This window comes from Miniopterus natalensis, chromosome 6, assembly GCF_054644295.1.
Source record: "Miniopterus natalensis isolate mMinNat1 chromosome 6, mMinNat1.hap1, whole genome shotgun sequence".
NCBI classification, from domain to species: domain Eukaryota; kingdom Metazoa; phylum Chordata; class Mammalia; order Chiroptera; family Miniopteridae; genus Miniopterus; species Miniopterus natalensis.
This window is the reverse complement of record NC_142086.1, coordinates 48,939,835-48,952,988: the sequence shown is the minus strand read 5'-3', so window position 1 is coordinate 48,952,988 and position 13,154 is coordinate 48,939,835. Positions and strand designations below refer to the sequence as shown.

Genomic DNA, 13,154 nt, shown 5'->3' with positions numbered 1-13,154 from the left:
AACCTCCCATCAGAGGAAGGACTTAATGGCGGAAGTGGGCTCTTAATTGTGAAGGCATGCTCCAAATATCCCTGAGCTTCACTTACAGCAAGTACAGGTTATTTGCTCCCACTTTCCACGGGCAACAACAGAGAGTTAGACTTAGGTCCCAAACTCTCTGATCGTCAGTATGTCCCGTGGGCAGCTCAGTGGGGGCAGCTGCCACCGTACTCAGTGTTCCCAGCACACACAGAGCCTGTGACTACACCAGGGTCTGGGCAAACAAGACAGGAGGAGACAGTTTATATCCCAGCAGGAAACAGACAACAAACAAAAGTAAAAGATCATGGGAAGTGTTTTGCAGAGCATTGAAAAGGGTAATAAAGTAAAGGGATATGACAGAGAGAGAGGCTACTTCTCAGTGGGCGGTTATAAGACCTTTGGAGAAAGTGACATTTTCATTGAAAACCAAAAGACAAGAAAAGGCAGCCATGTTAAAAAAAAAAAAAAGAAAGAAAGAAAGAAGAACATCCAGGCAGAGGAAAGAAGAGAAATCTGTGCCTCAAGAGAAGAGTGAAGAGGGGGAGAGAAAGGAGGCCGTCAGCGAGGGAGCACTGGGCTGGCAGGGTCTTGGAAGTCTGTGTAAGGGGTTTAGATTTCATTCCTCATGAAATGGGAAGCCAGAGGAGTATTTTAAACAAAGGAGAAACAAGATGTAATTTACAATTGTAAGAGTCCCTTGCAGATGGAGAGGGTGGGACAGAAATAGCAGTGGAGGGGAAACGGCTGTGGATCTATTTAAGAAGTAGTATTTACAGATTCACAAATGGATTGGACAGGCATGGGCCTGCAGTGAGGGGAAGAGAGGAATTTGGGGCTTGACCAGCTGCACAGACGGTGGTGTGCTTTACTGAGATCGGGAAGAGGGGAGAGGTCTGGGCAGGGAAGTCCAGAATCCTGTGTTGGACGCGGTAAGCGTGAGATGCCCCGTGGCGCCTGCACAGGCAACCAGCAGCCCAAACTGGAGTGGATGGAGGGGAAAAGGGTGGAGACACACCGGGAGAAAGCAGCAAGAGCCGGTGCGTGAGCTGTGGGACTGTGGGAGCGGAATGGGATAAACGGGGAGGGGGTCCTGTAGCCTTAAAGTCAAGCTCACCAGGAAGAGCCAGCAGAAGTGACAAGGAAAGAAGACCTGTGATGGTGGCAGCAAAGCCAGGAGAGTGAGGGCCCCAGAAATCCCAAGGAGCTAGTGGCCAAGTGAGTTGAATCTCAGTTAGGACAGAAGTGACCCTGGGATTTAGCAACTTAGAGGTCACCGGTAATCTCTCAGCAAAAACAGTCCTAGTGGGGCAGTGGGACGTGGAGTGCACTTGTCACCTCTTTCCCTCTTTTATCTACCTCTCTTCCTCCTGAGGACCCCTGCACGCAGGCCAGAACCCTGGGAGACACGTGGAGCCCCAATCTCTCTCACCCCCACATCCTCACTCCCCCCAAAGCTCTACCTGCCAACTCTCTCCACTCCACCCCTGCTTCTCCCTCTGCTCCAGCCTTGGTTCAGGCCACGCCACCCCTTTCCTGGACTTGCAACTGTCCCTCACTGACCACCTCGATTCCAGCCTCCTCTCCCCTAGTCTGTTCTCCAGCACTGCCTGAGTGACAGCTCGAAGTTGCTCGTCTGACCCCGAGTCTCCAGTCCTGAAGCCTCCTGGGCTCCCATTACCTCCCGATGATAGCTTCTGTAGCGTGATATCACTCCTGCCTCCTCTCCACCCTGCCATCTCCCCCCATTTGTCCTGCACTGAGGCCTTGGACGGCTCCTTCATCTTTTTCTTTTTTGTTGTTTTTTCCCTCTTTGTCTTGTTCTCCCCTTCCTCTTTTTCATGCTTCCCTGCCTCACCCTGCAGCTAAAGTGTTACCTCCCTCAGGAAGCCTTCCATGACTACTTCCCACCCTCTGGACACCTGGCTGCGGCCCACAGCCACTCACCTGCTGCACTGGCTGGATGGTCAGCTCCATGTAGTGACTGATGGCTGTCGTCGTCCTGAATGACTTGCGGTGTGGTAGTGCAGTGAGAGGCACCCAATCCGCATTCTTTCAAGCAGAGATGGGAAGACAGACGGGAATTCTTAAGTCAGGAGACATTTTCTAAAAACAAGGTCCCATTTTCTTTTAAACAACAACAAAAAACCCACCCTAAAGTGTTTGGGTTTTTTCCTGTTCTTTTATGGCTCATCTCACTTTCTGCTTCCTATAAAAAGGCATCTTATCTCTTTGAGGTCACAGTAGGTCAGTGGTTCTCAAACTTTACTGCACAGTGAAATCACCTGGGAATCTTAAAAAACAAAACAACTGATGTTTAGCTCTCAGCCCCCTCCTCCTAGATATTCTGATTTAATGGTATGGATGTGACTTGGCAAGTTTAAAAGCCTCACAGATGATTCTAAAGTACGGCAAAGCCTGGGAACCACGCAGTAGGTGCTAAACAAATGCTTCGTAAAGCAGTGGTTCTCAAGCTGTGGTGGGCATCAGAAGCACCCAGTGGGCTGATTAAAACACTCCCAGTTTAGGATTTCAGAGAGCTGGGTGGAGCCCTAGAATCTGCATTTCTAACAAGTTGGTTCCCAGGTGATGCTGGCCCAGGGACCGCACTTTGAGAACCACTGCCAAGATATTGCACAGGCTCTACTCCTTGCCCTCAGAATGACCAGACACGCAGGGCACTCTTTACACATTTTAGCTCCTTTTTGGGATATAATTTCGTAACATTTGCTAGAATGGAATGAAAACAACCTCCCAGTAGAGCCTTCACGGGAACCTGGGTCTTTGGTCCGCCCACCAATATAAACCCTTCCCCTTGGCCATACCCACCACCATCTTCTATTTCACCGACTCAGTCAGATTACATGTTAATTTCTGTAGTATGTATAGTTAAATATATATGGGTAGGTAAATTACTAAGCAGTATAAGTGGACATTGGACTATTTCATCTACATTGCTAAAAATATACTGAAGTTTACTAAAGTGTTCAAAACTATATGAAGTATGTTGTAATTAGGAAAATGGAGGATACTGTTTATTCAGGGTCCCTTAGCATTGGGCATAAACAGTGTTTTTTAAAAGTGACCAAGCGGCCAAGCTCAGGGGATCCAGGCCCCAGGCCCACCTCTGCCCCCTCCACGTGCAAACCCTGCGGGGACCAGCGGCTTTCCAGCCCGCGAGGCCTGGCCTCCTCGTGTTCCTCTTTCTCTGCGCAGGTCAGAAGGGCTTGGGTGTCGGGGCTCTCGCCGGCTTCGGAGGCGAATCCCAAGGCCCGCCTCAACCTGCTTTTCATCACCCAGGAAAGGAAAATGATCTGGGAAGTGCAGTTAAGGTCCAAGGAAGTGGGGAGTTCCGGCCGCCCAGTGCGGCCCTCAGCTCTGCACCGGGGCTCCACCCCGGGCTCTGCCTCCTGAGGGCAGGGAGCTCCTCTGAGGGCAGGGCCCGGTCTCTCTCTCTCTCCTTTCCCCTCAAGAGCCTGTCACCCAGTAAGACCCGCACTTGGGAAATACTTGTTAAACAAAAGCATGTTGAAAAGCATCTTCCTCGAAGGGCTTGGCTTACAGGGACCATACCTACAGTGGGTTGAACAGTGTCCCCCAGGATTCATGTCCACCTGGAACCCCAGAATGTGACCTTATTTGGAAATAAGATCTTTGCTGACATAATTCGTTAAGGTGAGGTCACAGTGGATCAGGGTGGACCCTAAATCCCATGACAGGAGTCCTGACAACAGGAGAGGACACACAGGGGTCCACAAAAGGCCATGTGAAGATAGAGGCAGAAGTTAAATTACGCTGCCACAGCCAAGGAGCACCAGGAGCCAGCAGGAGCTGGAGGAGGAAAGGAAAGGTTCCCCTAGAGCCTTTGGAAAGAATGGGGCCCTGCCTGGATTTCCAACTTCTAGCCTCCAGAACTGAAAGAATAAATTTCTGTTGTTTAAACCATCAGGTTTGTGGCGATTTGTTGTGGCAGCCCTGGCAAATTTTTTTATTGAATTTATTGGGGTGACATTGGTTAATAAAATTATACAGGTTTCAGGGGTACAATCTATAATACATCATCTGTATATTGTATTGTGTGTTCGCCACCCCAAGTCAAGTCTCCTTCCATCACATTTATCCCACCTTTACCCTCTTCTGTCTCCCCCCACCCATCCACTAGCAAATTAACACAGTACATGAGAAAATCAGTTTCTGAACTATTTATGCTTTACACAGGTTCCCCCCCCCCCGCTCACACACACACCATCTCCACCCACCACTGTCTGCACTTAGCTTGCCCTTGAGGTCCTCATGCCAAGGTCACTAGTGTGTCAGCACATCAGGCAACACCCTCGGGGAACCAGCAAGGTGCTCACAATCACTGACGAAGGGCAGCCCTTGTCAACTTTTATCTCTGCTGCCCCAACCGAGGCTCCAGTACCCAAGAGAACACAGGGAACGATTACCCCTGCGCTGCAGGTCAGCTTGCAAAGCCAACCCCCAGCCTGGGAGAAAGGCAAGGCAAGGATGAGTGAAACAGGTTCACAGAGGGCAGGGACTGACCTAGGTCAGGAGCAGAACTGAGACTGGAACCTGGCTCTTCTGATCCCAGGGCCAGGAACCGTCATAGCCCCTTTGCTGTCTCACAGAGCTCCAGCCAAAACATAATTATTCTTATTTTTTTTAAAAAGGAACCAAACACAAAATTGCACATTGCAATTGTGTCTGCCTGCCTCAGGCTTCAAACCACCTTCCTGGCCCTGGGAGAGAGTTGGGTCTAGCAAGAGGGAAGGAGGGAGTGGCAGGGGCAGGGAGTCGAGCACCCCTGGGCTGGGGTAGATACAGCGAGGTCCAGCGCAGCACAGCCGAGGGAGGTCAGGAACCAGGGGGTGGCCCGCACCAGGTACTCAGGCCTCCGGTCATGCGCCACAATGGCCGAGGCGTAGAGGAGGCCAGCCAGGGCCAACAGGAGCCGGGCCCACAGGTGGATGGAGGGAAACGTTTTACCCCGACACTGGGCAGAAAGAGGAAAGAGCTGGGCAGGGAGGAACACTGGCACTGTCCCCGCCTGCCTTAGAGCTAAGACCCAGGGCCTGGTGGCAGAGCAGGTTGGAGGGCAAACCCTCTGCCCACAGCAAGTCCCCCAGGGTGCACTTATTGTCCGTCCTGCATTAAATTATCCTGCTTTGTGTTTCTGTGTCTTCCATGAGACTGAGCTTCCTGAGGGCAAGCACAGTGTCTCAAGTCACATCTGTATCCCCCCGGGACTGGCCAACGCAGGTGTCTCCTCACCCTGGATGCCTGCAAGATACCTGCCAACAAGATGAGCTCGAGTACACAGAACCCCGTAGCTACATGATTCTATCCCCTAAAACCTCATTTCCTGATGCAACTCTTGTTCCTCTAACCCTGGTGGCTTTTTCCTGAGCACCTGCCTCTCATTTGCTATGAGAAATGGAGAGAATGCAGTGGGCTCTCCAGTGAGAGGCCTCAGTACTTCTGGGCCAGCCAGCCACCCCCCCACACATGGGGTGACATCACCCCTCCACCCTTGTGACCTGGAGCTGACAATGCTCCCAGATGCCCTAAAACCTGCCAGGGTGACCCACCATCCCAGGCCCAGCCCCAGCCTCACGATTCTGGAGAGTCGGGGGATCCGGGAAGCCCAGGAGCCAAAGGCAGCGATGCCACCCAGCAGGTAGCCAAACATTTCAGTGTTATCCTGTGGAAACAGGTGATACACTCAGCACCCCGAGGAGGCCACCATGCATCCCAGTCCCATCCTTTCCTGCTTTCAGTGGGTTCCTCCCAACAAAGGCTAACCCTGTCCACCGCCACCCCCAAGGCATCTGTTGGGACCCTGAGGCGAGAAGGGACTGTCACTCCCCCCATGTGCCCCCAGCTGGCTCAGCCTCACCTGCATCAGGCTTCCCAGCAGCCTCCGCTGGGGCCCCTGGACAAGGCCTGAAGCCTTGGGGACAGCAGCCCAGAGAGCCCAGCAGGGGCCCAGGCTCAGGGTCAGGGTCAGAGCAAATATGCTGGCGCTGAGCTGCTGCCTCCTTGTCCTCTCCTGGGAGCCTTGACCTGCAACAGACCAAAATCCCATATGGTTCCTGGGAACATGGCAGGCTGGTGTTGACCCAACCCCGATGCCAGGACAGATTCCCATCCCCACGCTGTTCTCCTGGCCAGATCCTCCCGACCCTTCAAGGCTCTATGGCTGTGCCACCTCTATGAAGAAGTCTTTCCTCTCCACCATGCCCCCCCCCCAACACACGCACACCATGCCCCCCCCCCCCAACACACGCACGCACGCACGGCTTCTACTCTCTCCTTCCTCGGTCCACTTATAACTTTTATGTTCAAGGCAGGGTGACACTCCCATTATTGTATACAGGTATCTGAGTGCACATGGTCGCCTCTCCTAGACTGGAACTGCCTGAGGTCAGGCACCATGCCCTGGCAGCTTCTACAGTCTCCTCAGAGCCTGGCACAGAGCAGAACTGGCACCAGCCTGGTGAATGCATCAGTGAGTGAATGCGTTTGTGCCAGGACACTGAAACTGAGTGAGACAAGGAGCATTGTCTTTGAAAGTCTCCTTGAAATATGAGATTTTCCTCTAAATAGTCCTAATAAGAGCATTTCTCCTCTGGGCAGCATTGGGCAGCTGAGAGCATCTTCCATTACCCCACTGATGCAAACATTTCCTTTTTGGACAAGGGTGCAAGGACATTGCTATCCCTTTTCAGGAATGCCCCAGTCCCACACACTCAACCACTCATCCCATCTCAGTCACTTACAGTCCCCACTTTTCCTGAGGAGACCCATGCCCATCCCTGGCATCCATTTCTGGAAGCTATGGGGCTTCACTGGCCACCCCAGACTTGCACACTGAGACATCACTGTTCATCCCCAAAGCCGTGCACCATCATCTTCTTCTTGGCCTTCGCTCACACTGTTCTTTTCAGGGAATGCCCTTCCCTGCAGTCCCAGTTCCATCGTCACCTCCTTCCCTCGCACCAGCAGCCTCTTCTCTCCCGCTGGTGCCCACAGTGCACACACCTCCCCACTACCACCTCTAAAGACGCGTAGGGCCCTGTCTCTCTCCTCTGGGTCGTTCATTTGTCTGTGCCTTGCAGGGGTCCAGCTCAGGTGGGACAAGACAAAGGCACTCAGCGTGCTGATGAGTGAGAGCATGAATGAAGAGCGGAACAGACGGTCACACTCACCTGAATTAGACTTGAACTTGGGGCCGCAGACTGGGAAGAGAATGAACACAAAATTCACCAGGTCAACAGCTGCTAGATAGGCACCAGTGAAAACCTGGGAGCAGATGGAAACAGTCTTGATGTTCAAAATGTTCCAGCAACCACATCCTGGATCCCCTCTCACACGTGTTCCACTGAGGACTGCTTCCAGGGACCACTCCCAACCCCAAGAAGGGTCAAGATCAACTCCCTCTGACTGATAAGGAGGTGGGGGTGGGTGCTTAAATGACTATTCTTGAGTAATGAAGCTACCCATCGGGAGAGATGGGCCAGGAACCCAGCCCTTTGCTTCCTAGCCCATGGTCTCTCCACTTCACCGTGTAACCTCTGCTGTGTAACTCTGGCCCAGCCACTGACCTCAGCTTCCTCATCTGTAAAACAGAGATAATAACAGTGCCTCCCTCACCATTTAAGCAGATTACATGAGTCAATACATGGAAAGTGCTTAGGCCAGCGCCTGGAGGAAAGTAAAATGCACTGACCTATAAATGCACTAGCTACCAGGACAGCACGGTTAGTGCTAAGAGCGTGCATTTCGTGTTTGAATCCTGGGACTGCTGCTTACTAGAGGGTGACCTTAGAGAAGTTACTTAACCTCTCTATGCCTCAGTTTCCACATGTGTGCAATAGGATGAGAGTACGCATGTCACAGGGTGATTTGAGGATCAAATGAGCTAATACATGAAAAGCCCTTAGTGCTAAGTACAGAGTTAAGTATTTAGTAAGTGTCAACTATTATTATTGGACTTGGGCTGGGCCTCATCACTTTCCATTACCTAATGAGAATGGGCACTCACAGTGAAAAGCGATCTGTTTCTGAGACAATACTGCTCAAAGCAGTGTCTACAACTTTCCCAATCTGTGTCTCCCAATCCATTCTTAGGCTGTCCTCCTTCATGTCCAGCTGGGTGGGCACAAGGTCAGAAGCAGCCCTATGAGGTGGCCCTACAGGGGTGGCCACAGGTTTTCCTTGAGATACATGTTTTGGAATAGGCCCCTTCTATACAGGTTTGAGGGCCTAGACTTTGGGAAAACTTGTAACTCTTCTCACTCACCCGAAAGCCCTCATCATCACCTGAGAAAGGATTCAGACACCCCTGCATGAGCAAAGGCTGGGCCCTAGGCTCTAAAAGCAATAGCAAGAACAATCACTATTTATTGAGCTTCTACTATGTGCCAGCTGTGGTTTTAAGTGATAGAGATAAGGTAGTGAATACAAATTCTTGCTCCTGTGGAGCTGATATTCTAGTAGGGGTTAAATACAATAAGCAATACACATACTAAGTAAGTAAAGTAGATGGTGCATTAGGGGTAAGCTATGGAAAAAAACAGGCCGGATGAGGGTGTCTGTGGCAGAGGTAAGTGGGTGGTCAGGGGAGGCCTTATTGAGAAGGTAGCTTCTGAGCTAAGACTTAAAGGAGGTGAGCAGTGAGCTATGTGGCTGTCTGGACAAAAGCATTAGAGGGGGACAGAAAGACCAGCAAGAACACAGGCCCTGAGGCAAACGTGCCTTGCCTGGTGAGGAAACGACAGAAGCCACGGTCACCTAGGGGACTGACGCACCTGGATCGTGAGCTGTTTGGCCAGAATCGCCCCGACCGCGTCACACAGGCTGGCCAGGAGGCAGCATGCAGCACACAGCGCTGACTGGTCCTGTCTGGATTTTTTTGTACATCTCAGATAAAGAAGCCTGTGGGGACAGACAGGGGTGTGGACAGAATAAGGAAGCCATAAGTTTGGGCTCCCAAAACAGGTGTCTGAAAAAGATAATTGTAACTGAGTCCTTATGAAGCACTCTCTTCCCCAGGTATTCAGGGTGTGCTTTACAAATCAGAAAAGAAAGGCCCCCAGCCTGGGATGGGAGCCAGACCTGCCTCTCTAATGAAGAGGAATTTCTTCCCTCCTACAAATCTGGCCAACTCAAGTTCATGACCACCTTCCAATGCTGACAAACTAGCTGTTGGGTTTTATTTTATGACAAGAAACAGGAGGGTTATAAAAGTAACCCAATCACTGTAGTTTACTGCAGAGCAGAATTAATTGCCTAAATTTAAAATGGCAACTTGTTTAAAATTAAAATGAAATCCTTCTAATCCATCGTGTAGGGGAGTGGCCAGCCCATATCCAAGTTGCTTTCATTTGGGGCATGTGTTCTTTACACAGAGAGAGAGCAAAACTCCTTGAAGATGGCACGGAACTTCAGGCTAACCTCGCCCCAAGGCCTCTCCACTACAAGCTCAGAAAGGCAGAACGTGCTGGAAGGGGCCAGAGGTCTCGCTGTCAGCAGCACTGACTGGACCTCAGAAACACTCTGTTCTAGATATTTCCCTGCCACATTTCCATGGCGAAACTGAGGCATCGCAATTGCAACCCTTGGTTTCATTTCCTCGCCCTGAGGACGCGCAGGGTAGTGCTCACTCCACATCCGCAGGACTCCACATTTGGCTGGTTGTGAGCATCAGCCCTTGGGAATCACGGGTGGGGATGGAAGGCTGTTAGGCTCCCAAACATCCCCTGGGAAGCCTGCCGCTCAGAGTAGGAAGAGCATCCTTTAATTTGGGCCCTGGGCTCCTGACATCGATTCAAAGTCTAGGAGCGAAGACTCTAAATTAGAAACTCTCTGAGTTAGGCCCCGATTAGAAAGAAGTTACCTCAACTCTCCCATTTGAAAGTGGAGAACACTGAGGCTTACGGAGAAAGGGGAATCAGTGGTGGGTCAACAGGGGGCCTTCTAGCCTCATGGAGGCTTCGCTCAGTCCCTTGCTGCTATCCAGACACTTTCCAGCTCTCAGGGTTTGGGGATGCTGGGCTGGGCCTAACCCAGCTCACACATAATTCGGAGGAGATACAGTCCCTAAAGACAAAGGGAAGTTCAGAGACGGCGAAGTCCTAAACACAGTGTGTCCAGACCTAAGGCAGCGTGAGGAGCAGAGGCTGTGGTCTCGGACGGCCCGCCTGGGCACTCAGGTTACCTGCTCTCTCCGATCCTGGGTTTCCAGGTCAGTAAAACGTCTGCTAATGCAGACCTCAGGGGGTGGCTGTGAGGAACAAAGGAGACAGGGCACTAAAAGCACCTCCTCAGTTTCCATCCTCTGGTCTGGCTGGTTTAATACTCACACGCCTGCCCCTTTCTAATAGGATCTGGGGTTTCAGTTTCTTCCACTCACTTGGGAAGTTAGTTAACCTCTGGGAACCTCAGGCTTCCTGATCTAAACGGGTAATTACAGTCCCTGCCTCCAGGGGTTGCGGCAGGGATTAAATGAGTTAATGAATGCAACACCAGGCCCACAGTAAATGTTCTAGTGTCTTTTGTTATTCCTATTCCAGCGACTGAGGTGAGGCTGAGAGTTTGTAACACGATCAGACATCTGAGGGGGACATCCATCCAGCGCCTAAGGTGGGCCGGTGCCAGTCTCCCGGGGGTGGCAGTCGTTTCCCCTCTGCCAGGGAATGCTGGGGGGGGGGGCACCATCCCTCTGAGCTTGGGACTAAAGACCTTCAGGCCATCCTTATCCAGTCTTCACCCTCAGAACCCCCTGGCCAAACCGCCCCACGTGCTGGACAGACCAGGGCAAACTCTGGCCAGAGTCAGATCGGCCCTTCTCCATTTCCCAGCTAAGAGCGCCTTGGGAAACGGAGGCCAGAAACATCCAGGGACTGGTCCAAGGTCCTTGCCCTCCGGCACGGCTTGGCGGCAGAGCTGGAACACTCGTAATGATGTTTAGTGAGCACCTACTGCGCGCCCCGCCGGGGGAACTCATTTAACTCTCCCTCCAGCCCTGTGAGTTATTTCCATTTACGTAAGGAAGGTGCCCGGAGGTTTCACCGCTCCTCCAGCCCGCCCCGCCGACCGACGGGGACAGGCTCCCGGCCCGGCCCCGCTGCCGGCCCACGGCCCAGCCCCGCGCGTGGGCCCGGAAAGGAGCAGCCGCCTTCAGTCTACCGAGAAGTGCAGTTTTCGATCCTGGACCTGCGCTGCCTCCCGCACCCTCCCCTTCTCTGCCCCCTTCCCTCTAGGTTTCCAAGAGGGAGGGAGTAGGGGGTGGGGCAGCGCCCCGTCGCCCCGCAGCCGAGCGGCCCCCACCCACCCCGGCCCAGTCCCGGTCCCGGTCCCGGTCCCGGTCCCATTACAGCGCGTGGGCGGCGATCAGGCAGGAGGCGGCGCAGAGCCACAGGCTGAAGGAGATGCAGACGCGGTGGCGGGCGAAGCAGCGGTCCAGGTAGCCCCGGTCCCAGGGCGCGGGCGCGGGGCTGGGCGCCTCCCCCATGGCAGGCTCGGCCCGCCGGCCCGGGGCCGGAGCCTCGCGCGTGGCCGGGCCCGCGAGCAGCCTGGCCGGGGCGGGAGCCGGGCGCTGCCGCCCCTCGCCCTGCTCCGGGTGAGGCTCCTCCGCGGCAGCCCCGCCGAGCGCCCGCACCGCGCGGGAGATGGGCGCGCCCGGCGCAGGCGGCGGCGCCAGGACTGGAGCGAAAGTTTCCGGCCCCGCGCGGCTCCCCGCCCCTCGCGCTATTGTCGGGGGTCCGCGTGCCCGAGGCTGCCCCCCAGCGGCGGGAGCCGGGAGCCGGCTCGGCACAAAGGCTGCGGCCGCCGCCCCCTGACAGCGGCGGGGGCCCGGCTCCCGCTGACCCTTCGCTGTCACCCACCCGCATCCCCGCGGCCTGGGCCGGCGGGTCACTGTAAGGCGCTTAGTCCCGCCATCAGTCCGCCGCATCTCCTGGGCCAAACAATACATGCCTCGCGCCTGGTGAAGCTCTTGGGTGCCGAGGGACCGGGGGGGAGGGGGGGGGGCTGGTCCTGATGGTTAACAGGGTGCAGTACAAAAGCGTGGTAGGAGACCGGGAGGGAGGAGAGACAAGCGCGCTGGTGGACAAATCCCCCCTCCTCCCCCGGACCCGCACCCGCCTCCTCTCCCTCTTCGGAAGCTGGAGCGGCGCCCCCTCCGCCCACGCAGGGGCCCAAGCCCCGCCCTGAGAGCCCCCAGCCGGCCACGCGGCAGCCCAGGAGCCCGTCGCTTCCCGCGCGACCACACTGCCGCACAACCGAGGTACACGGGGCGTGTTTCTTGAAAACAAACTATCATAATTTTTAAATTTCCTTGTTAATTTTAGTAAGTTTTCTTAAAGAAGAACATGACTATCATTTCCCCCCATTTTAAAAAAAGCAGCTTTACTGAGAGCTTATTCACCTTTTTGAAGTATACATACAGTTCCCTGGTTTTTAGTATATCCACGGGGCTGTGCAGCCACTGACATCACTTAATTTTAGAACATTTTCCTCACCTGCCCAAAAGCCCAGGACCCATGATCAAATGCTGTTCCTTCCCTTCAGCATAGCCAGCCCTGAGCAGCCACAAATGTACCTCTGTCTCTATGGATTTACCTACGCTGGACATTCTTTATAAATGGAATTATCCAGTAGGTAACCTTTTTGTGACTGACTTCTTTCCCTTAGCATGATTGTTACAGTTTCATCTATGTTGCAGCATATAGCAGCACTTCACTGCTTCTTATGGCTGAATAAGAATCCATTGCATGAGGGGGCACATTTTATTTATCCATTTACCAGTTGATGGACACTCAGGTTGTTTTCACTTTCTGGCTATTATGAGTAATGCTGCTGTGAACATTTATGTACAAGTTTTTGTGTGGACATAGGTTTTCACTTCTCTTGGGCATATACCTAGGAGTGGCATATACCTAGCTGGTCCCATGGTAATTCTGTTTAAGGTTTTGAGAAACTGCCTGACTGTTTTCTAAAGTGGCTACACTATTTTACTGGCTCATTTGTTTTTAAAAGTTATGACCACTCACAGGAGAAATGAAACACTATGTCAAGCATTGTGCTGTGAACTGGGAACACATTGTTGAGAAAAACAGACAAGGTCCCTG

The 13,154-nt window shown here is 53.2% G+C and overlaps 1 protein-coding gene across 6 annotated transcripts in view; it reads right to left on the bottom strand.

The window, feature by feature from the left end:
- Nucleotides 1-11,536, bottom strand: part of TMEM44 (transmembrane protein 44) — a 28,805-nt gene extending 17,269 nt beyond the window's left edge. For all 6 annotated transcript variants that reach the window (XM_087818232.1, XM_087818229.1, XM_087818231.1 and 3 more), the window contains exons 1-8: nt 11,400-11,536; nt 8,832-8,958; nt 7,230-7,323; nt 5,918-6,084; nt 5,636-5,722; nt 4,844-5,014; nt 3,144-3,332; nt 1,966-2,070 (exon numbers count right to left, since the gene is read on the bottom strand). In XM_087818232.1, the coding sequence (XP_087674358.1) occupies nt 1,966-2,070; nt 3,144-3,332; nt 4,844-5,014; nt 5,636-5,722; nt 5,918-6,084; nt 7,230-7,323; nt 8,832-8,958; nt 11,400-11,536 (1,077 nt within the window). The remainder of the gene's footprint in view (nt 1-1,965; nt 2,071-3,143; nt 3,333-4,843; nt 5,015-5,635; nt 5,723-5,917; nt 6,085-7,229; nt 7,324-8,831; nt 8,959-11,399) is intronic.
- Between the last annotated feature and the right edge of the window lie 1,618 nt (nt 11,537-13,154).